Source organism: Rhincodon typus, unplaced genomic scaffold (genome assembly GCF_021869965.1).
Source record: "Rhincodon typus isolate 14 unplaced genomic scaffold, sRhiTyp1.1 hic_rhity00000752, whole genome shotgun sequence".
In the NCBI taxonomy this organism is placed as follows: domain Eukaryota; kingdom Metazoa; phylum Chordata; class Chondrichthyes; order Orectolobiformes; family Rhincodontidae; genus Rhincodon; species Rhincodon typus.
In genome coordinates, this window is record NW_025966390.1 from 1 (window position 1) to 21,387 (window position 21,387).

The 21,387-nt window shown below is 40.7% G+C and overlaps 1 protein-coding gene across 1 annotated transcript in view; it reads right to left on the reverse strand.

Moving 5' to 3' along the window:
• Positions 1-22: 22 nt before the first annotated feature.
• Positions 23-21,387, reverse strand: part of LOC109935114 (adhesion G-protein coupled receptor G1-like) — a 46,990-nt gene continuing 25,625 nt past the window's right edge. The window contains exons 3-10 of the mRNA XM_048592178.1: positions 20,449-20,599; positions 17,353-17,493; positions 15,034-15,153; positions 13,303-13,348; positions 13,115-13,218; positions 11,915-12,042; positions 5,807-6,075; positions 23-321 (exon numbers count right to left, since the gene is read on the reverse strand). Coding sequence (XP_048448135.1) covers positions 218-321; positions 5,807-6,075; positions 11,915-12,042; positions 13,115-13,218; positions 13,303-13,348; positions 15,034-15,153; positions 17,353-17,448 — 867 coding nt within the window. The 5' untranslated portion in view covers positions 17,449-17,493; positions 20,449-20,599 and the 3' untranslated portion in view covers positions 23-217. The remainder of the gene's footprint in view (positions 322-5,806; positions 6,076-11,914; positions 12,043-13,114; positions 13,219-13,302; positions 13,349-15,033; positions 15,154-17,352; positions 17,494-20,448; positions 20,600-21,387) is intronic.

Here is a 21,387-nt window from a genome sequence, read left to right on the forward strand (position 1 = left end):
ATACCTATCAGAAACCAGAACACTGGTAGATTTCCCTCTAACCATTACAGGCAAATTCTGACACAGTTGCCATCAGTTCTCTAATACCAGGTAATACAGATTTGAATCTGATTGTAAGAGATTGCTGTCCAGTTTCTCCCTGGCAATAAATGTCTCCTCAAACTCTCGTGGAAGTGGAAGAGATTCAAATACTAGCATCATCGCTTTTTACAAAGACTTACATTGAGGTAGTTTTGTTCCCACCTTGGTCCTCAAACACAAGCTTGCCATAATTGTCCTTGTTTACTGCAACACATACAAGCACCACCATCACAGGAAGGCCTGTCAATCAAAGAAAATGTTTTACAATCATTAACATTTAAAGAATCTCGAGCAGAATGTATCATATTAAGAAGGATAGAGAACAACGGGCTCCTGGAGCTGAGCATTGCCAGTGTCGGAGAACGTGCATCTTTTCCTTTCAATTTCAATTTGGGAGGAACAATGTTAGTTGCAGAAACACGCACCCCTGACAATTTTTTTTAAACAAAGAGGAATACATTTTAAACAGTTGTGGATTACAACCCAAGTCTCGTTTTGTGATAATATTGGACCAGGCACACCGCTCAGATGATCGTTCTGAAATCTTGCTTGAGAAAGACTGATCGTAAAGATGCTACATCAGTCTGAAGGACAGACCTATCTTTCCCCAAAAGAAAGGCACCTACAGAGCATATTAACTTCCATTATATTGTCTTTTTGACAATGAAGTGCCAGTTTATTACATTCCAGATTTTACCATAATCCAGTAACCTCTCCTCAGTAAAGTATCTCCCCATCAATGAGGTATGGACCATGCACACAAGTTAGTGATACAGAAAACTATGGGAGACAATGTAATTTCTAAATTATATGGAAGTTTATTAAAGGGCTAAGTGTGCAATTTAAATAGGTCAGGCAGTCAGTCTGTGTTAATGGTTCTAGGAAACGATTGTGAATACAAGCTTATTTTTAGTTTCTAGATTCTAGTTTCTAAATTCACCCATAAATATTTAAGTAGGATATCTATCAATTATTTAAGTAACACTTATCTTAACTCCCCTAAAGAAGACTACAAAATTTGTGCAATAACTGTTTCTATTAGAAAGAAAAATGATCATATCCAACCTCTAATAGTCATTCTTTTACCACTAGAGACATGGAAGTGAGTTCAGCAAGTCTAAAAATCCAACACTTTCAATATTTATAGCATTCCTTGAGTCATACTGCACAGAAACAGACCCTTCAGTCCAACCAGTCCATACTAATCATAATCCCAAACTAAACTAGTCCCACCTGCCTGCTCCTACCCATATTCCTCCAAACCTTTTCTATTCGTCTATCTATTCAAATGTCTTTTAAACACTGTAATTGTACCCACATCCATCACTTCTTCGGGAAGTTCATTTGACACGCGAACCACACAATGTGTGAAATATTTGCCTCTCATGTCTTCTTAAAATCTCTCTCCTCACATTAAAAATGTGCCCTCCAGACTTGAAACCCCCCATCCAGGGGAAAGACAACTAGCATTAACTCTATCTACACCTCTCATTATTTTATAAACTTCTTTCAGGTTGCCTTTCAACCTCATATGCTCCAGTGAAAAGACGTCCCAGTTTCTTTATAACTGAAACCTTCCATACCCAGCAACATCCTGGTAAACCTCTCTGAACCCTCTCCAGCTTAATAATATCCTTCCTATAACTGGGTGACCAGAACTGGAAACAGGATTCCAGAAGGGGCCTCACCAGTGTCCTATACAACCTCAACAATAACTTCCCAACTCCTACACTCAAAGGACTGAGCAATGAAGGCAAGTGTGTCAAACTCCTTTTTAACAACCCTGTCTATATGTGATGCAAACTTCAAAGAATTATGTACCTGTACCCCGAGGTCCCTCTGTTCTACAACACAGCCCAAGGCTCTATCGTTAACTGTATAAACCTTACCCTTGCTTGTTGTACCAAAATGCAATACCTCGATTTATCCGAGCCGAACTCCATGTGCCACTTCTTAGCCCATTGACCCATTTGATCCCTTTGTAATCTCAGAAAGCTTTCTTCACTGTTGACGATGCCACCAATTTTGGTGTCTTCCGTAAACTTACTAACCGTGCCTTCTATATTCTCATCCAAATCATTTATATAAATGTCAAACAAAAGAGGACCCAGAACTGATCTCTGTGGAACACCGCTGGTCACAGGCCTCCAGTCCGAAAAGCAACCCTCCACTATTACACTGTCTCCTGCTGTTAAGCCAATTGCGTATCCAATTGGCAAGTTCACCCTGAATCCCATGTGATCTGTCTTTACTAACTAGTCTACCATGCAGAACCTTGTCAAAGGCTTTACTAAAATCCAAATAAACAATGTCAACTGCTCTGCCATTATCAATCTTTTTGGTAACTTCCTCAAAAAACTGAATCAAACTTGTGAAACACGGTTTCCTTGCACAAAACCATGCTGATGATCCCTAATCAATTTTTGCCTCTGTAACTGTCCATAAATCCTATCTTTTATAATCACCTCCAACAATTTACCCACAACCAAAGTCAGACTCACAGGACTATAGTTCCCCGGTTTCTCCTTACAACCTTTCTTAAACAAAGGTATAACATTAGCCACCCTCCAGTCATCAGGCACCTCATCCACAGTTATAGATAATGCAAATATTTCTGCATAGGTCTCACAATTCGCTCCCTTACTTCCCACAATATACCGGGTCCCAGAGATTTATCCATCTTTATATTCTTTAAGACTTCTCGAACCTCCTCTTCTGTAATGTGAACTGTTCTTAAAACATCAAAATTTATTTCTCTGCATTCTCTAGACTCCATTTCTTTCTCCATGGTAAGAACTGACATGAAATATTCATTTAGTATCTCTCCCATCACCTGAGATTCAACACAAAGACAACCTCCTTTAAGAGACCCTACCCTCTCTCTCGTTACCCTCTTGATTTTAATGTATTTATATCATTTCTTTGGATTATCCCTAACCTTATCTGCCAATGCTATCTCGTATCCCCTCTTTGCCTTCCTGATTTCTTTCTTCAGAAAGCCCCTACACTCTTTATATTGATTAAAAGATTCGGTTGAACCAAGTTGTCTATATCGAAAATAAGATCCTTTTTTATTCTTGACTGGAACCTCAATATCTTTATTCCACCATTGTTCCTTAATCCTACCAGCCTTACCCTTCACTCTAACAGGAACAAAATGCCTCTGAACTCTTGTCATCGCACTTTTGAAAGCCTCCCACTTGTCAGAGGTCCTTTTACCTGCAAACAGTCTACTCCGATCAACTTTTGAAAGTTCTTGTCTCATACCTTTAATGTTTAGGTTACTCCAGTTGTAAACTTTAACTTTTATGGAAGGCTTATCCTCTTTCACAACCATTTTGAATCTAATAGAATTATATGATCTCTAGACCCAAAGTGTTTCCCCACTTTTATTTCAGTCACGTGCCCTGCCTTATTGCCCAGAAGGAGGTCTAGTTTTGCTCCTTTTCGAGTAGAAGCATCCACATTTTGGGAAAAAAAAAATTCTTGAACACATTTGACAAATTTGTCACCATCCAAACCTTTAACACTATGGTAGCCCCAGTCAATGTTTGGAAAATTAAAATCCTCCATTATTGCAACCTTATTATGCTTAAACATATCTGAGATCTCCCTACATATTTGTTTCTCAGTTTCTCTCTTACTGTTGGAGGACCTATAATACAATCCCAGCAAAGTGATCTTTTCTTTCTTATTTGTAATTTCTACCCATATATTTTCACTGAACGATTTTTCAGAAATATCTTCCCGAGTTACGGCAGTAATGTATTCCTTAATCAAAAACACTACCCCGCTTCTCTCTTGCTTCCTTTTCTATCTCCTATAGTATCTAAAAACCGGGAACATTGAGCTGCCAATTTGTCCATCTCTCAGCCAAGTTTCTGTAATAGCTATCATGTCCCAATCCCATGTTCTTAAACGTGCCCTGAGTTCATACCTTACCCATAAGACCCCTTGCATTGAAATAAATGCAATTTAGTTCTTCAGAATTACTACATACTCTGACTCTCTCTTGTCTTTCTTTCCTAATTGATGTGCTCTCCTCACATTCAGAACCTTCTCCATCAATCCTTCCATTTACACTGCTACTTAGAATTCCTCCACTCCCCCTATCTACCAGTAGTCTCCCTTAATGGAATGAGCAAAGCTCCCTATAAAGATATTGGTCCCTTTCCAGTTTCGGTTAGACCCATCCTTTATGAACAGGTCTTTTCTCCCCCAAAAGACATTCCAATTGTCCAAAAACATCAATCCCTGAACAATACACCAGCTCTTCAGCCGTTGATTCATCTCTTTTAAGTTACTGTTCCTTCCCTTGTTTGAGTTTGGCATTGGGATTAAAGCACAAATTACTACTTTTCAGGTTCTATTTTTTAATCTTCTACCGAATTTCTTAAATTCACTCTATACTGCTTTAATCTTTTAGCATGAGCAAAATAGCAAAGCAGTTGATATCTCTAAAAGGTACATGGAAACAATTCAACTGGAGTTCATTCTGCGTGGACTTTTTGCTGCTTACAGTTTGAGAGAACTAAATGCAATATCTCCAAGTTTTACAGACAACACAAAGGTGTGTGGGAGGGTGAGGAGTGAGGAGGATTCAATGAAGGAACACAGATTTTTATCCGAATGGTGATAGATTGGTTTACCAGACCGATTCCTGGGATGGCAGGACTGACTTCTGGGATCAGTTAGGACTATATTCACTGGAGTTGAGAAGAATGAAGGGATATCTCATAGAAATCTATAAAATCCTAACAGGACTAGACAGGGTAGACGCAGGAAGATGTTCCAGATGCCTGGGGAGTCCAGAACCAGGGGTCACAGTTTAAGGATACGTGGTTGGCCATTTTATGACTGAGACAAGGAGAAATTTCATCAACCAGATGAACCTGTGGAATTTGTTACCACAGAAAGTAATTGAGGCCAAAACATTGAATGTTTTTAAGAAGGAGTTGTAACTAGGTCTCAGGGCTAAAGGAATCCAGGTATGTGGAGAGAAAGCGGGAACAGGGGTACTGAGTTGGATGATCAGCCGTGATGTTATTGAATGGTGGAACAGGCTTAAAGGGCAAAAACATTTTTCATTTTCTGAATATCCTGTCAGAACTCTGTCTCAGTCCTGTTTATGTTAAAAAAAATCCTTCCATTGCCATAACAAGAGAGGGGTTACTGTGAGGATGAATTTCATCTCAATCAAAATGATACCAACATTTTGTTTTATTCATAAATGGGATGAGGGTATGTCTGACTAGGCCAGCATTTATTGCCCATCCCTCACTTCCCGAATAGGTGTAAAGTGGAGGTGTAAAGAAAATCTATATTGAGACAGAGACTGAGAGTGGTGTTAATTTTGATATTGGAATACAATGGACATTGCTTTGTTAAAATGAATAGAAAACATCATTGAACAGATAGAAAACCTCTGAGGAGAGCTGAAGACAGTTGGAAGTTGAGGCCTACGTTAGAAGCAATGACATCTATCGGAGTATGTTTGAAATCTTGCTGAACGAGTTTAGAAGGGTAGGAACTGAAACCAATGATTGAACTGGAAGACAGGTAGGTCTTATGTTTGGGCAGTACCTGGTTCTTATTATGCATTAGGTATCTGATCTTTGAACACTATTTCAAAATGTTAGGGGCAACTAATGTTTAGTGTGTAAAGCACAAAATGGAGTCAATACATCAGTCAACAGGAAGTGAAAGGAAAATTATTTTTACTCACCCCAGCCGATAAAAGCCAGTTTTTGCATGTAGTGTCTAATGTAGGTGTTGAAAACTTTGATCAGCAGCAGGTACAGCTGAAATGCTTCAATTCCCATCCAGGTAAAAGTACACAGCAATGAATAATGTAGAAAAACAGCAATGGTCTTACAGAGACCATCACTGTTCACCATACTGAGCCACAGGTTGGTCAAGAAGTTCACATTCAGAAGAAATATGGCGCCACAGAGGTTCATGTGGATCTTCGTGACATCATCACTTTTAACATTCCTGAACGCAACGTCAAAAGAAAAACAAAATGTTTTACCAACATTGTGCGGGTGGTTAGTTATATATACTTCAGACACCTTTTTGATTAGTGGTATAATATGTGTGTTCTAGCAGAAAACTCTCTTTACAGCCCTGCTTTCATCAGCTTTGGGCAGCACGGTGGCACAGTGCTTAGCACTGCTGCCTCACAGTGCTAGGCACCTGCGCTCAGTTCCACCCTTGGGCAACTGTCTGTGTGGAGTTTGCACGTTCTCCCTGTGTCCGCATGGGTTTCCTATTGGTGCTCTGATTCCCTCCCAATATCCAAAGATGCACAGGTTAGGTGGATTGGCCATGGGAAATACAGGGTTACAGGGATAGGGTGGGGTTGGGCTCGGTCTAGGGGGCTGCTCTTTGGAGGGTCAGAGTGGGCTCAATTGGCTGAATGGCCTGATTCCACATTGTTGGGATTCTAAGCTTTACTCATCTTCAGAGAGTCCTGCTGGTGCGGTTAAATTTTCAATCTCTGGTTATCACGATGGCAAAATTCCTGAAGAAGTGGTATGAATGGCTGAAAAGGAGAGGCAGTTGATTGGGAAAATTCCCACACCACTTTCAGGAAAATGGGAAAGAGATAAGGAGGGTCAAATTTTGCTTTTATCTGAGATTAGATACTTAACAGTACTCAAGCAGACATTCCTTCTTTGGTTTATAATGCAACTGGAAAAGGTAGCAGTGATAAATGGGTTAAAATCCAATTCATTGAGTTCCTATCAATTCTTGATCTCCCTTTCTGTAAGTCGAGGCAAGACCCATAAAATACGTTCATCCATGGCTGGATAAGTTGTTGTAAGCAAATGGAACTGATGGATGGCCTGGGACGGTAACAAGAGGGAATTTGTGCACAGCAAGATTGTCCTGGATTCTCAAGAATTGAAGTATTTCGGCTATATCTGCAGTACATGTCTCTGATTCAAAACACTCAACTACGAGACTTTGAGCTGGAGTGCAGGTCGGAAACTCTCCTAAACTGTCAACAGTTTTGGTCTCCTTACTTGACTAAGGATGTACTGGCCCTGGAGGGGGTGCAGAGGAGGTTCACTAGGTTATTTCCAGAATTGAGAGGGGTGGCTTATGGGGAGAGATTGAGTGGACTGGGACTATACTCATTGGAATTTAGAAGAATGAGGGGTGACCTTATAGAAACATAAAATTATGAAGCGAATAGATAAGATAGAAGCAGGGAGGTTGTTTCCACTGGAACTAGGTGGCATAGCCTCCAAATAAGGGGGAGCAGATTTAGTGACTGAGTTAAGGAAGAATTTGTTAACCCAAATGGTTGTGAATCTGTGGAATTCCCTGCCCAGTGAAGCTGTTAAGGTTACCGCATTGAGTGTTTTTAAGGCAAAGATAGATAAGAGGAGCTGAGTCCGTGAAAGGATCAGCCATGATCTTATTGAATGGTGGAGTAGGCTTGATGGGCCCAGATGGTCTAGTCCTGCTCTTATTCCTTATGTTAAGGGAACGGGTAGAATTTCTTGATGGCTTTCTTCAGAGTTTAGTCACAACCCGAGGGAAAGCAGAATTGTAGAAAAAGGACTGTGAGTTAACAGGTAAAGGGGAAACCGAAGGGTAGATAGAGGAGGTTCTGCAGATACTGGTTTTGTCCAACATGTACAATATGCTTGCTGCATGTCAGGATAAAGATGCAGAGTGTGGGTGAAGGACCTCAAAAGTAGTCAGCTCAGGATCCTCCCAGTGCCGCGTCCTAGTAAGCGTAAGAACGGAAGGAATGATCGATACTTGGCTGGAAAACTGTGTAAGGCGGAGGGCAATGGATTTCTGAGAAGCAGTTCTGTGGTGTTTGGATTACACCTCAACAGGTCGAGGATTGATATCCTGGCAGGGAGGTCTGCTAGAGCTGTCAGGGTGGGTTAAAACTAGCTTGTCAATGGGATAGAAACCTAGGGGGTAACTCAAATCGGAAGAAAGTACAGTTTGTAACAGGAAGTAGAAAAGGTTCTCGGGAGATGAGGTTCTAATGTAAAATACATTTACGATTGTGAACTTGTTTTTATAATAAAGTATCAACCATGCCACCTCTATGCCCTCAGGAGTGTTTCTTTTCTGTTCCACTTCCATTAGCTGCATTGCGAAGAGCAGCTCAAGGCTGGCAGGCCATTTGACCTGGGCTTTAAAAATGGCACAGCGCCAGGAATCCCAGAAGATCCCAGCACTTCCGTCATTGATGATAAGGAAGATAATGTGAGTGGGAAACCTCAGAGATGTGGTTCATAGCTGTGGAGTACAGCATTAAAAAACTCACCAAAGTTCCCTGAGAGAAACCTTCATGCAAGTCCAGGAAATTGTCACATAGAATCATAGAGTCATACAGCACAGAAACAGACCCTTAGGTCCAACTTGTTCAAGCTGACCAAACTTTCCAAACTAAACCAGTCCCATTTGCCTGCGTTTGGCCCATATTCCTCTAAATCTTTCCTATTCACGTATCTGTCCAAATGTCTTTCAAATGTTGTGACTCTCCCTGATCTGCCACTTCATCTGGCAGTTCATTCAACATATGAGCCACCATCTGCGTGAAAACATTGCCCCTCATGTTCCTTTTAAAGATTTCTACCGTGAGATATTTATTATGATTCTCCTTTACCAACTCATCCACAAGCGCTCTATGTTTACTACACCACATTTCCATTCATCCTTTCATAACTGTTGACTAACTCACTCACAAGTGCTCTACGTTTCCCGTACCACATTTCCGCTCATTTGTTTTTGTGGTACATTTTACTTGCAGAAGATAAACTAAATTAAACATCCTTTCCAACCCATTACTGCTTATTGGCCCCATGCTGCAAGCAGTGTTTAGACCTGTTTCTGTATCAAAGGACACCTCTGAATAAGTGTTAATACCGTAACCTACTCAGAACAATGCCATCCCCAACGTCGTGTCTCCATAACTCACTCGAAACTATGGAAAGATTATAATATTAATTAGCCCTTAGCAACCATCTCTTGGGACCTGAATAGGTTGCAGAACATCAAACAATTTCCTCCACTCGTATGTACTTTTTAAATACATGTTAAATGGGGCCACTACCCCTTTTAAGACACTTGCTATCAAAACAGTGCTTCCGTGAAACTGCGTGAATGAATGTGTAAGAGCTGTCAAAACTGGCAATAGTAACTGAAATCTCATGACTCAGCTGCTGGAGATTAAATTAATATCCTCTATACCTTTATTTAGTACACGTACAATTTCTCACTTATTTAGATCATATAGGTCTCGCAGTTTTACTAACATGACTAACTCTAACTCCTCTTAATTATGCAAGCTCAGACCAGACAGACATTTTAATCCCATCAGGACTTACAGCCAACACTTAGCAAGTGCTTAAACCATCTCCTGCTTCCCCAGGACAGATGTCACGCAAACTTGTGTACAATAGATACAATGTTGTGACACCATAATGCTAAAACATTAATATATCTAAGAACTGTGTACAAAGAGGCTACTGTAAAACTGTACTTTGGATTCCATCACCACCTTGAACTGTGTCGCTGCAGCTGCTCAATAAAGAGGCTATTTTTACCACTTACCAATCTCGTTCGTAATTGAACAGAATCCCACACTACTCTCGCCTTAAAAATTTCGCCCCTAGTTTTGGACTCCCCCACCGTAGGGAAAAGACCTTTGCTATTCACCTCATATATGCTCGTCATGATTTTATAAACCGCTATAACGTCACCCCCTCAACCTCGTGCACTCCAGTAAAAAAAATCCCAGCCTATCCATCCTCTTCCTTATAACCCAAACTCTCCAGTTCTACCAACATCCCTGGTAAATCTGTTCTGAACCCTCTCCAGTTTAATAATATCCTTCCCGTAACAGGGTGACCAGAACTGCACACATTACTCGAGACGAGGTCTCACCAACATCCCATGCAACCTCAACATGATGTCAATGGTCTGAGCCATGAAGTCAAGCGTGCTAAATGCCTTCTCATCCATCCTGTCTACCTATGATGCAACTTTCAAAGAACCATGTACTTAAACCCCTCAGTCTCTCTGTTCTACAACAATACCCAGGGCCTTACCATTAACTGTATAAGTCCTGCCCTTGTTTGCTTGCCAAAATGCACTACCTCACATTTATCCAAAATAAACTCCATCCGTCATTCCTCAGCCTAATGACCCCAGTGATCAAGATCCCTTTTAATCTTAGATAATCTTCTTCAATGTCTACAATACCACCAACTTTGGTTTCATCTGCAAACTTACTAACCATGTCTTCTAAATTCTCATCCAAATTGGTTATTTCAATGACAAACAACAGTGGACTCAGCACTGATCCCTGCTGAACATCACTGGTCACAGGCCTCCAGTCTGAATAACAACCCTGTACCACCACCCTCTGTCTCCTACCATCAAGCCAATTTTGTATCTAATTAACACTTAGACAATGTCTGGTGAAATTGAGGCCAATGTTTCAAGGTCGATGACCTTTCATCGCAACAGGAAAAAGTTTGAGATACAGTAGGCTTTGAGTGAGTGCAGAGGCAAACATGTACATGAGGGAGGAGAACTGGAGGGTAGGTCAGTGTTAGAGGAAAGGTAACAGAAAGAAGATTCAAAGGCAATGATGGTTCATGGTAAAGGGAATGTTCATGGGACAAATACAATAACATTAGGTGTACTACAAGTGATGTAAGTGAGAAAAGGAGAGTAGCACTAACTGCTGCCTTTCAAAGCCAGAAAAAGGATGAAGTATTGATCTGAAATTGCTGAACTCAATTCTGATTGTAAAAAACTATATAGTGCCTAATTAAAACCTGAGTTGCTTCATCAAGCTCACATTCCATTGGAACAGGGTCAGCATCTGAAGATAGAGAGGTCAGAGTGGGTGTGGGCTGGAGAATGAAGATAACAAGAGACTGGAATTTCAGGACCATAATCTTCACTAATTGACATTTTTCTTCAAATCAGAGCAAAAATATTGCATATGATTTATGCACTAGGACAACATGCATCTCAGAGCTCTGCAACCTCACACGGTTTAGATAAGATATGTTTTTAATTCTTTCTGCCAAAATGGACAATTTCATCCTTTCCCACAATGTACACCATTCAGCAGATGTTTGATTACTCACTTCGTCTATTTATATCCCTTTGTTTGCTCCTTGTGTCCTCTTTACAACTCACTTTCCTAACTATCTTCATGCTATCAACAAATCTAACAAATTTACCTTTGATCCCTTCATTCAAACCACTTATATAAATTATAGAGTTGAGGCCCTGGTCTTCAGCTGAGGCTTGTTCTAGCAAGCCTACCCTTTAAACCATACTGCATTTTCCCTGTTGTGAATCTGAAGCTGCGTCACTTGCCTAACAGGACTGCATCCTCCCTTACTAAAACAAAATTGCCACAGTTTTTCTATCAGTCCTGCAACAACTCTGTTCCATCCACTGCCTCACCTTAGCATCAACCCCTTCCTCCTTAAGGACCAATGATTCCTTCCATCATCCCTGATGATACAGTATCATCCTACTATTAAAAATAAACTGTTGTCTATAGTTCCTGGGCTTTTAATTTGCACCAATGAGAAAAAGTTACAAGGATAAAGGACAAGATAGATTTAGTGATTACATGCCATCTATTACTTCCTATTGCCTCATGCAGACAGACCCAACATTCCATTTATTTTAATGATACATAGGTCAACAAGGTGAAATGTCATGTGAGGGATTGGCCTGGGAAACATGGAAAATGATACATGATCCAAAGCCATTGGAATTATTGGAATACAGTCCCATTGGCGATAATCCGAACAGATGTGAGGCTCACCTGAATACACAGTAAATGAATATTGTGACGGCTGAGAAGATGGCAGAAATACCACAACCAATCTGTGTGATGTAGGTCAATGAAATCACAATTTTTTCATCCAAAGTGTTGTTGGCAAAACGGAAGTCCTTTGGGAAATAAAGGCATGGACCACAATGAGTAATGGTTACATCCTGTCTCACCCAGAATAAATGGTCTGTCTCAGGTGCCAGTTCAAAACACTTGACCAGTAGGAGCAGCTCAACTATGTGTAACTGTACATTGAAAGAAACTTTTTTAGTATGTGTAGAGTCTTGGTGAAGCTGTATTTGAAACATTAGGTTAGAAATTGAGTCATTCTGCAGGTCCTACTCTGGGGTAATTCCACAGAGGAACATGGCAGAACCTGAATTCAAAAGCTACCAAATGTTAAACTGGGGCAAGTAATTCTGATACATTTGACCAGCCCACTTTCAACCAACCTACAGCTTTTGGATATATTTGTGGGCAATAAAATGGTGATCTAGCAATCTCATCAGGCATGCCTCCTAATCACAGAGGTTCACAGCAGGTTTAAATTCTGTTTCAGCTCCAACATATAACTGGATGCCTGAAGATTATTGCAAGTGGTACCACATTTTTGTGAGGTTTAGCATCAGTAAACTTTGCCTCTTTCTGACTTTGGCTGGGAAAACCTCTGGCTTTTTTTTTCAAAGCAGCAGGTCCAGTTGTGAGGCCTTGATGTCTACGCCAGATGAGCTGCTCTGCTATAGGTGCAGATGCAGGCTCCAATATTTACATGGCCCCATGTTCAGGATGAGGAGTAAACCTGGTTAAAGCAATGGAGAGAAGTTGCATTGCATTTCTCTTCTCGTGGCATAACTGCATAGAAGAACTTCCTCTCAGCCTTCTGCAATTACAGCTGGTTCATCATCAAAATCCATCGATGAAATAGAGAGACTTGAAAGCTGATTAGCTGGGATAAGTTCAGTCTTTGGGCTCTGAGTAGGAATATTCAGAAATCTCAACATATTTTCATTGAAACTTCGGCAAAGCAGTAGGCTGAGAAGATTTGGAAGGAAGGATGTAACGTCTGTAGAAGATGACAATGCTAAATTAAGGTAATATTTTGAGGGGATTCAGGGGAAAGAGTGAGATGCCTACTGACAATGACAGACACACTACAATCTTTCATACAAAGAATATGAGTCTAAAACTTACCAGTAACACAGAAAAGTAGGACAGATGGTCACACTGACATAAGGTATGGCTATCCTGAACTATTGTTTTACAACCTGTAGTATCCCAATGACCTGTTGAGTTGTCTGTAACACAAGTTATGGTCTAAAAATTAGAGTGAATCAGTTTTCTAATATTAACTACAATAGTTTGACTCGTCTTTTGCTTACCATCTTCATCTTCAGACCAGAAGACACAGTGTTGAGAGATGTTATTCTGAAAATTAAAAATAAATTTACATGTTTGGTTTGGTTAGTTGGTGCTTTACAATAAAGCTGCTGTATTGCCTATTATGCTACAGGTATGCCACAAACAGACACCAGTGTCTGTAGATTACAATGCTTAATCTAAAATTGAATTAGACTGTGATTGCATCTCACACTGGGATCAATAACAACTAAACTGGGTCTTTCCATACCCAGGCACAAATGCAGAGTCTTGGTCCTTCGATTAGGTATGGTTTAATATTCTACCTTCCCCAGTAACAAGGGAACCTTTGTCATACGATTCAAATGATTGAAAGTGAATTTTGATGGTCCTCAGGAAATTGGGAGACTTTTTTAATATGTTGCTTTTATAAGTTTGGGGTTCTATGTGGAGCATTTAAAGTGGAATTAAAGTGACTACTCGGGTGGCCTTATTTCTTTTGGTGGATTCTTGTTGCACACCTAAAAGTGGTTCACATCAATGCGCAAGCAGCAGTATGTCTGCATCCTCAGTGATGTCCTTCAGTGGCTATCAATGCAGCACTTGAGCTGTGCAGGAGGTAAACCAGGAGGAGATCCAGAAGAACACTGTTGATAGCCTGGAAGGTGTTTATTGACATACCATTGAAGTAGTTACCAACATGAAGGTGAGTGAATGGGACGGCCCTAGACAACAGATGCAGATATTGCAATTTGGTGATTAATGTGCTAATTAACACTCTCATACAGGCTCGGAAAGAGAGCTCCTGTGGTGCAGTGATCTAACCCCACCTCAGGGCCAGAAGGACACAGTTCAAGTCCCACCTGCTCCAGGCATATGTCATAACATCTTGGAATAAGTCGGTGAGGAAAAATACCTACAGGGTGGATAAGCTCCCAGCCCAAGTTGGCCCAGGCTAAAAAAATTAATATTTAAGCAAGTCAACATATGTGGTCATGTAAAAAAGGGACTGTGCACTAAAAGGAATTAGCCACAACAAATGGAACAATGCTCACATTTGTGTGATGTGAACACTATTTTAATACTTGGTCTGTGCTACTAAAAGCCAATCTACAACTTTCAAAAAGTAGGAGTGCTCCAGCCAGACAAGACACGGGAACTGGTTATAGAAAAGAGTTTGCGAATGAGGAATGCATTTTGATGTAATCGGACAGAGGGGATATACAAAGTTTCTCACATGCTCAGAAACCACTTGAGCCTTATATAATTGACACAACTTGTGAAAAGATCAATCAATAGCTGACGTGAGTAGCTGATGATCCATTTAATTAGCTCTGGTGTGGGGTCTTTTCTGAGGCTGTCTGTCTTTAAAAGACAGCGACAGAGTTTTGTTTCAAAATGGCAGTACTGATGTGATATCTACTTGATACACTGATTGGTATACACTGCAAAGTCCAGCAGATACTTGTAGGCAAAAACAAAAAAAAACAATATCTCCAAAACAATAAGGAATAAGATGCAGAACTTTGAAGCGTAAATTGGTTGGATAGGATAAGCAAAGAACAAAGAACATCACTTTATACTTTACACAAGGTGTTCAGTTCTGAACCATTTAAAATTGAACAAAACAATATGTAGAAAACAGAAAGGGTTTCTTTAATGTCTGTTAGGGGAGCAAAACAATGAAATTCAATCAATATAAAGGTCTCTTCTCACTCCTGAAAGTTCTTGGGAATTACTGAAGATTTTCTTACCAGCATGTTTAACTTGTGATTAATTGTAAGATTCACATATTCAGTGAGGTTATGAATACTTGTGTTTCCTACAGCGACTTCGATCACTTTGTCGTTTAAGATCGTTCTATTATTTTCATCCTGTTGAGAAATAAAGCCATGAGAACTGTCAGCAATGTACAGCGCTGAAGGACATGACATTAAGCATTTTTAGCAGCTCAAGCATAAGTAATTAGGGACAAACATCTTTCACAAGTCTGGTGTACTTCTGTATGAGGTGGAATAGGCACTAATTAGGCTGGAATCACAGCTTTTCAGTTTTGTGTGGGAGTTCCTTAATAGTCTAATAGGAGGGATCCTGCTCTTCTGGTCCAACACAAAGTAGTAACAAAGGTCTTTCATGGATGAGGGAATGAGATGAAGTGACGGAGACTCTGAAACACAGGACAGTTCATATCCCATGAGATAACAAGGTGTAGAGCTGGATGAACACAGCAGGCCAAGCAGCATCAGAGGAGCAAGAAAGCTGATGTTTCGGGTCGAGACCTTTCTTCAGAAATGTGGAAGGGGAAGGGGATTCTGAAATAAATAGGGAGAGAGGGGGATGTGGATAGAAAATGGATAAAGGAGGAGATAGGTGGAGAGGAGACAGACAGGTCAAAGAGGCGGGGTTGGCTCCAGTAAAGGTGAGTGTAGGTGTGGAGTTAGGCGGGGATAGGTCAGTCCAGGAAGGACGGACAGGGCAAGGGGGCGGGATGAGGCTTGTAGGTAGGAGATGGGGGTGGGGCTTGAGGTGGGAGGAGGGGATAGGTGGGAGGAAGGACAGGTTAGGGAGGCAGGGACAAGCTGGGCTGGTTTTGGGATGTGGTCGGGGCAGGGGAGATTTTGAAGCTTGTGAAATCCACATTGATACCATTGGGCTGCAGGGTTCCCAAGCGAAATATGAGGTGCTGTTCCTGCAACCTTCGGGTGGCATTGTTGTGGCACTGCAGGAGGCCCAGGATGGACATGTCGTCTGAGGAATGGGAGGGGGAGTTGAAATGGTTCGTGACTGGGAGGTGCAGTTGTTTGTTGCGAATGGCTGTTTGGGTTGTTGTGTCAACTCCACTTTTCTGTCTGACCCCCATAACCTTGACTCCCTTGTGGATTGGAATTCTATCCAAAGCTGCCTTGAACAAAATCAATGGCTTAGCTCCCTGTGGTTTCTCAACCCACCCAACCTTTCCTCAGGCGACAGTCTCTCTATACCAAGAATGAACCTAGTGAACCTTCTCTGCACTGCCTCCAATGCTACAATATCTTTTCTTAGAAAAAGGGCCCAAAGCTGTTCACAGTATTCCAACTGTGGCCTCACTAGTACCTTGTATAGTTTCAGCAAAACCACCCTACTTATATATCTCATTCCCTTTGTAATAAAGACCAACATTCCATATGCCTTCCCTATGAACTTGGATGCTAGGTTTTCATGAATTGTGGATGAGGACTCCCAAATCCCTCTGTTCCGTAGCTTTCTGCAGTCTTCCTCCATTTAAATGATAATATAATAAACAAGTTGGAGCAGGTTACATCAATGTGGAAGGTTGTAAGGGCTGGAGGATGTTACAGTAGTAGGAAGGTTTGTAAAGACCGGACGAAGTTGCAGAAATATGGAGGGCTGGAATGGACTGGAAGGAATTATAGAGGGAGGGAGTTTGACTTTAAAATCATAACGACGTTGCATTATTTTCATTAATGATCAGAATGAAAGTGTTAAGTTAGGGGTCACCTTCAATATCTTTTCGTAATACATTATCATATATGGTCTTCGACCTGCTCACTCCTCACCACTGAAATAAGGATTCATCACAGTACCTCCTACTCTCATTCATTTGCTACCAGCTTTCAAACATACAGACTACTTCTCTTGTTCCTAAACGTGAATAAAAGGGGTTAAGTTTAGGGTTTGATGGCAATTACTTTGCCCTGCTAATTGTCAGTCATTAATGTTGACTTTGTCAAAAATCCCACAAAACTTGTTATAGTTCAACAGGTTAGACTATAACCTGGTGTCTTGTGATTTTTGACCTTGTTCAACCCAGTCCAACACTGCCTACTCCACATCAATATTGACCTTGTCCGCAAAGGAGATTGCAAAAATCAGTTCAGAAAAATATGTGGGCTGGTAGTGGCCTGTTCCCTACTTCCCTGTTGATTGAATGTGCCCTTCCTTATGTTACGGAAGCTCCTTATTTTCTCCTTTTCGAACTGAAATGACGTGAAGTGAGGAAAAGAAGAAGTGCATTTTATTCCATCACTTTACATATTTATCCAGACGTCAGTGTAGAAATTGAAGCATTTTACCTCAAACAACGTTGTATCACTGAATAATGTAAAAGAGATGCTCAAAAAATCATTCTGCTGCTCCATTGATTTCCAGGACAATTCCTCTGGGAGCATGACCTCAACGTCAACATTTTCTGCATGAGCGGTTTTTTCACCAACCTACACAACAGAATGAATAACCACTTCACGTTTCGACAGGTCAATCGTAATTTATGGACAGTGTCCATTTGGAATGGTGCATGCATGAAAAGTCAGTCAGCAAAACACTAAAATAAAATCATTTTTAATCAAAGTTACTTGTCGAACAATATAACCTTTTGGTGAGATAGTGTATCCTTTTGGACCGGTCCAGGTATGCCTTTGGGAGAAATCAGGTGCCCTTTTGGAAAGGTTAATTGTCCACAAAATTATTTGAAGTAGATAAAAATGATCATGAAACATTTGTGCAAACATTGGAACCGTCAAACTATCAAGTGAACTGTCAACCTGTCAATGGAACTCGCAAGCTGTCAAGGCATTTAACTCTCCTGCCCTTTACGTTTTTGAAAACTGCCTGCATGTGCAAGAAAATGGCATTTTCAATCCATTGAAGAAGGAAGCTGTGCTGTTTCTAGTTTTGGGGATAGAGAGATCAGAATAAAATAAAACAAAGTGTCATAGGACAATTGTAAGGCTCATAGCATTGTTAAAATAAACAAAATAAGTTTAGAGAGCACAGAGGAAATCTGAGAAAGGGAATAAGAGGGGCAAAGAACAAGAATGAGAATAAATTAACAGCTGATACATAAGTAAGGAAATGGAAATTGAAGGAAGGGTGGGGCTGATTAGGGAACGAAAAGGAAATTTTCCTTTTACCAACAGTAGCCCTGTTAATGAACTATAAATGAATGCTTTGCATATGTCTTCACTAGAGGAACGGATGCTGCTAATGTAGCAGTAAAAGAGGAGACAGTGGTGATAATGAATAGAATAGAAGCAAAGAGGAATTACTTAAATAGGCTTGGAAAAAAATTCAAGGAAGAAATCTCATCTCGTCCATGGGTTTTCATCCTCGACATTTTCTAATCAAATTGTCCAGATATGTTATTACATACCTCTGCAACAAGCAGGACTTGAACCCATGCCTCCTAGCTCAGGTATAGGGACGCAACTGCTACAACACACAAGCACCTCCATAGGGGGTCTCCATTCAATGTTACTGACAGAAGTAAGGATGAAGATTGCACTGGGGGTATTTGTGCAGGTCACAGAGTAATAGTGTCATACAGAAACAGACACTTTGGTCCAACCAGTCCATTCGAACCATAAAGCCAACTAAACTTGTCCCAGCTACCTGCGCTTAGCCCATATCCCTCTAAACTGTTCCTATTCATGTACTTATCCAAATTTCTTTTAAATATTGTAACTGTACCCACATCCATCACTTCCTCTGGAAGTTCATTCCAAACATGAACCACTTTCTGCAGAAAAACGCTACCCCTCATGTCCTTTTTAAATTTTTCATCTCTCACTTTAACAATATGCCCCTTGTCTTGAAATCCCCCATCCTAGGGAAAAGATACCCACAAATTCACCTACCTCTACCTCTCATGATTTTAAAAATCTCTATAAGGTCACCCCTCAACCTCTTACATTCCAGTGAAAAAGTCCCAGCCTATCCAGACTCTCTGTATAACTCAAACCTTCCATACCAAGCAACATCCTGGTAAATCTCTTCTGAACCCTCTCCATGCTTGATATTGCTTTGTATTCTATTTTAGCTGAACTCAGTAAATCCATTCAATGTATCAGTTAAAGATAAAGTTTCCAGATCGACCACAAATTCAAATAAACTTCTGTTTCTTTTGGCCCTTTTGTAGGTAACATGACTTAAAGATAAAGAGAAAGTGTGGGAAAATCTCAACATGACTGGCAGCTTCTGTCATGTGAGAAACAGGGGCAGCCTGGTGGCTCAGCAGTTAGCATTGCTGCCTCCCAGCACCAAGGACCTGGGTTTGATTCCACCTTCGGGCGACTATCTGTGTGGAGTTTGCACATTTTCCTTATACTTCTGTGGGTTTCCCCTGGGTGCTCTGGTTTCCTCTCCAGTCCAAAAATGTGCAGGCTAGGTGGATTAGCCATGCGAAATGCAGGGTGACAGTGCTAGGGTAGGGTGGGTCAGGGTTAGGGTCTGTTTGGGATGCGCTTTGGTGGGTAGACATCAACCCATTGGGCTAAATGGCCTACTTCCACACTGTAGGGATTCTATGATGCTTAACATTCTCTTTCAGCGCTCCAAAGAAGAGTCACACTGCACTCAAAAGATTGACACTGTTTCTTTCTCCATAAATGCTGCCAGACTTGCTGGGTTTCTCCAGCACATTCTGTTTGTCTTTCAGATTTCTAGCACCTGCAGGTATCGGGGTTCTCATTGTTTAGGGATGGATGGTTGATATCTGAGTTTGCACTATCCATTTAATCATGTGTCACAATGGACCTAATCACATTTTCCTGCCTCCTTTTTTTTATATAAATCATGTAATCTTATCATGGTATTAGTGTGTACTAAATTTTGGTTTCATCTTTAATCTATTACCCTACCCAATTTCCAGAGCCAGCCTGTATTACTGGTCACCAATGGATGTAATCAGAAGCCTAAAAACACGAAGAGTGCGTTTATTACCAAGCATGTGAGGTAACTCACAAACCAAGACAGAAATTTCTGGAGAAAGTCAGCAGGCCTGGCAACATCTGTGGAAGGCAGAAGTAATGTTTCAACTCCACTGACTCTTCATCGGAATTCAGTTTCTGTTTTTGTTTCCTGATCTCCAGTACCCACAGTTGTTTTATTTTAAGGTGAGGTTTAGTATATTAGAGATGAATATTTAATCGAAATCTCATTCATTTCCTTTTATGTTCTTTAATGTATGTTAAATTTTAAAAACATATTGAGATGAAAATCTAGCCTCAAATATGAAACTTGAAATGTATATACAATATATGGGATACCACATCAGGTCTGCTCTTACAGGGCAAACATTTCTTTACACATTGAATATTCAGGTGAGAGATCTTACATTGGTTGTATCTTTAGTTGCAGCTTTGCTAGGCACAGAGTGAGTGAAAGTTACTTACCCATGAAGAATTGGCAACTAGGGTTATTCTTTTAAAGTTTGAGTTCGTGATTTTTCTACAATAGGCTTTATATTTGGGGTATATTTGTGTGATGCTGTCTTTGACGGAAGTTTCACAATTAGCTGTTGCTTTTAAGCATTTCCTTTGTAATCTGTAACAAGAGATTTTGAAATACACAAAATGAGGTATGTAGATGGTAAAGTAATAGCTTATAAGTTAATTAAAGTTTTTAGATGCTGGGGTGCAGCCTTGTGGATCCAGCGGGACACAGTCTTGGGAGAAGAGATTGATGGTGAACTCCAGCTGGGACATTCTAAGGTTATGAGGTTGTTTCTTAATAATTATTGCAGGCCAAAGAAGATGCAAGAAAGCTTTCAGGCTGAATAGGAGCTGCATTTGAGGGTAATCAGAGGTGAGATGCTTGGGGGAGAATATCTCTTCTTTGCGAGGAAAGGCAGAGTTTAAAGGATGTTTGTAATACCAATTGCCACTGACCAAAGGGGCTGCTGAGCAACTTGAGGGGTCTATCTACATTGTGTCTGTCACTGTATGTGCAGGTGGTGGTATGTTTTCCTCTGGCCTGCCATAATGGCCTGAACTTCACTGCACTTGAACCCAGTTAATATCCCCAAGAGGGCTCATCCCTGATGAGACCTGACGTAGCAACTTGGCACATTCTGTTCCTTCTATGTTGTAATCTCAATCTGAAGATCACTCCCACCAGTGCTAACACACAATGGTTCCACACCAACAACACACGCACAAAAATCAACAATGTTCATAATCAGAGCGTTAATGCTAAATTTTTATTATATTGAAATTCCACCATCTGCTAGAGTGAGAGGAGGACCCAGGTTCACAGAACATTACCTCGGTCTCTGGATTAATAGCCCAGCAAATGGCAACACTAGACCACTGCCTGCCCTTAATGATCTGTAT